Source organism: Octopus bimaculoides, chromosome 10, assembly GCF_001194135.2.
Source record: "Octopus bimaculoides isolate UCB-OBI-ISO-001 chromosome 10, ASM119413v2, whole genome shotgun sequence".
NCBI lineage: Eukaryota > Metazoa > Mollusca > Cephalopoda > Octopoda > Octopodidae > Octopus > Octopus bimaculoides.
In genome coordinates, this window is record NC_068990.1 from 86,010,593 (window position 1) to 86,012,687 (window position 2,095).

Sequence of the window (2,095 nt, forward strand, 5' to 3'; positions counted from 1 at the left end):
GAGAGGGAGAGAGAGAGAGAGAGAGAGAGAGAGCAAAGTATACGTACGCCGCTATATTTTATATATAAAAAATGTGATATTATTAATGTAAGTCATATGTGTGTAGTATGTAATTGTACTATTTTCTTTGTTGTATATATGTCGTAATGTGTGTGTGGTACCCTGTAGTATTATATGCCATATGTTGTGTATATGTATGTGCAAATCCCAGTGGTATACTTACGTGTTTGTCTGCGTGTTTTTAATTATTCCCCAAGGCATCTATTATTATTACGGGAATTGTTTGTTTTCAATCACAACTTTCTGCAGTTGCCTATTTCCAATGCTTTATTTTTTGACTGGTTTCTTCATATCATTGCCCATTAGAACTGATACATCATCACCACAACAGGTATAGCTGTGTGGTTAAGACGTTCACTTTCCAACCACATGGTTCTTGGTGCGGTGGCATGGTACGCGAGTGTCTTCTGTTATAGCCCCTGGCTTATCAAAACCTAAGTGGATTGGTTGACAGAAATTGAAAGAAGCCCTTTAGATATTGTGAGAGTATGTCTCTTTGAAACATCAAATGATTGTAAATGAACGTTTTTTTCTGCAGAAACATGTCTGGCCTTGAGGAAAATACCATCTTGCTTGGAAACCAGGAAAGGTTGGCAACAGGAAGGGCAACCCAGCTGTAGAAAATCGCTCTCAATAAACTCTGTCCGACCCATGCAAGCATGGAAAAGTGGATATCAAAATGATAATGAGGATACTAAGGCCGGAAAATTGACAGAATTGTTAGAAATTTGGGGTGGAAAGTCTTGTTTTATCTCTTTGTGATCTGAGTTTAAATCTTGCTGAGGTCAACTTTGCCTTTCATCCTTCCAGGCTTGATAAAATGCTAGTCATTCTGGGGTCATATAATCGACTGCCCCCCTCTATCCCCTACCCCTGTACCTATATTAGAAGTAATCATCTGGGTAGGAATTGGCTGAATCATTAGTGTCAGATGAAAAGCGTTGTGATGTTGCTTTCAATTCTTTATATTTTGAGTTCAAATCCTGCTGAGGCCTACTTTATCTTTCATTCTTATGAGGCTTCATAAAATAGTACTAGGATTGATTTCATCAGCTAACACCCACCACCAAAATTTTAGGCCTTGTGCCTATATATGAAACAATGTTTTTGTTACTGTTGTTACTACTACTAAGGCAGAGCTGATAGAATTGTTAGTAGATTGGATAAAGTGCTTTGCAGCATTTCTTCCAGCTCTTTACATTCAGAGTTCAAACTCCACCAAGGTTGACTTTGCATTTCATCCTTTCATGGTCATCAAATTAAGTACCTGTTGAGTACTGGGTTTGATTCCCCCCCCCCCCCGCCAAAATTGCTGGCCCTATACCAAAATTTGAAGCCACCACCATCATCATTACCAACATTATCATTATTATTTCCATCTTCATCATCATCTTTATTATTATTATTATTATTATTATTATTATTATTATTATGAGTGTTTCATTCTGATCTTCCCAGCAAAGGTATCAGAACAAATTGAAGGTAGGACACCAACTTCCTTTCGTCTGTTTGGTGATGCATCTCATTGTGTTTTTTGGTTGCTCTTCCTTACCGATTCTCTTTCAGTTGCCTGCAATCTAAACTAAACTAATCAATTTATTTTAATTATTTGTTATTTTTGCTGTTTTTAAATTTTTTTCATTATATATTTGTTGTTGTTGTTGTAACTGATTGCATGAAACCATTGGTTGTTATTTCTCTAAGGAATCTTGTGCAAAGTGTTAGCTGTGTAGTGAGTCACTCTTTGGAATAGTTTAACACAAAAGAAACCCGTTTTATGGGAAATAATGTCTCCATAGTTCTAATTGTTGTTGTTGTTGTTTGGTGACTCTTGTCTGATTTGGTTGAGTAAATTTATCTTGGATGTAAACATTTGACTGTCATATCTGACCATTCTGTCTTCATTGACAAGAATGTGTATTCGTGTTTGTGTATGTATATATATGTGTGTGTGTATATATATATATATATATATGGTAGATAGAAACTGAAAAAAGCCTGTCGTATATATATATATATATATATATATATATAT

General features: G+C 35.5%; 1 protein-coding gene across 1 annotated transcript in view; it reads left to right on the plus strand.

Annotated features, from left to right (window-relative positions):
• LOC106880869 (afadin) overlaps positions 1-2,095 on the plus strand; it is a 152,999-nt gene that overhangs the window by 104,332 nt on the left and 46,572 nt on the right. The window contains exon 7 of the mRNA XM_052970984.1: positions 1,519-1,640. Coding sequence (XP_052826944.1) covers positions 1,519-1,640 — 122 coding nt within the window. The remainder of the gene's footprint in view (positions 1-1,518; positions 1,641-2,095) is intronic.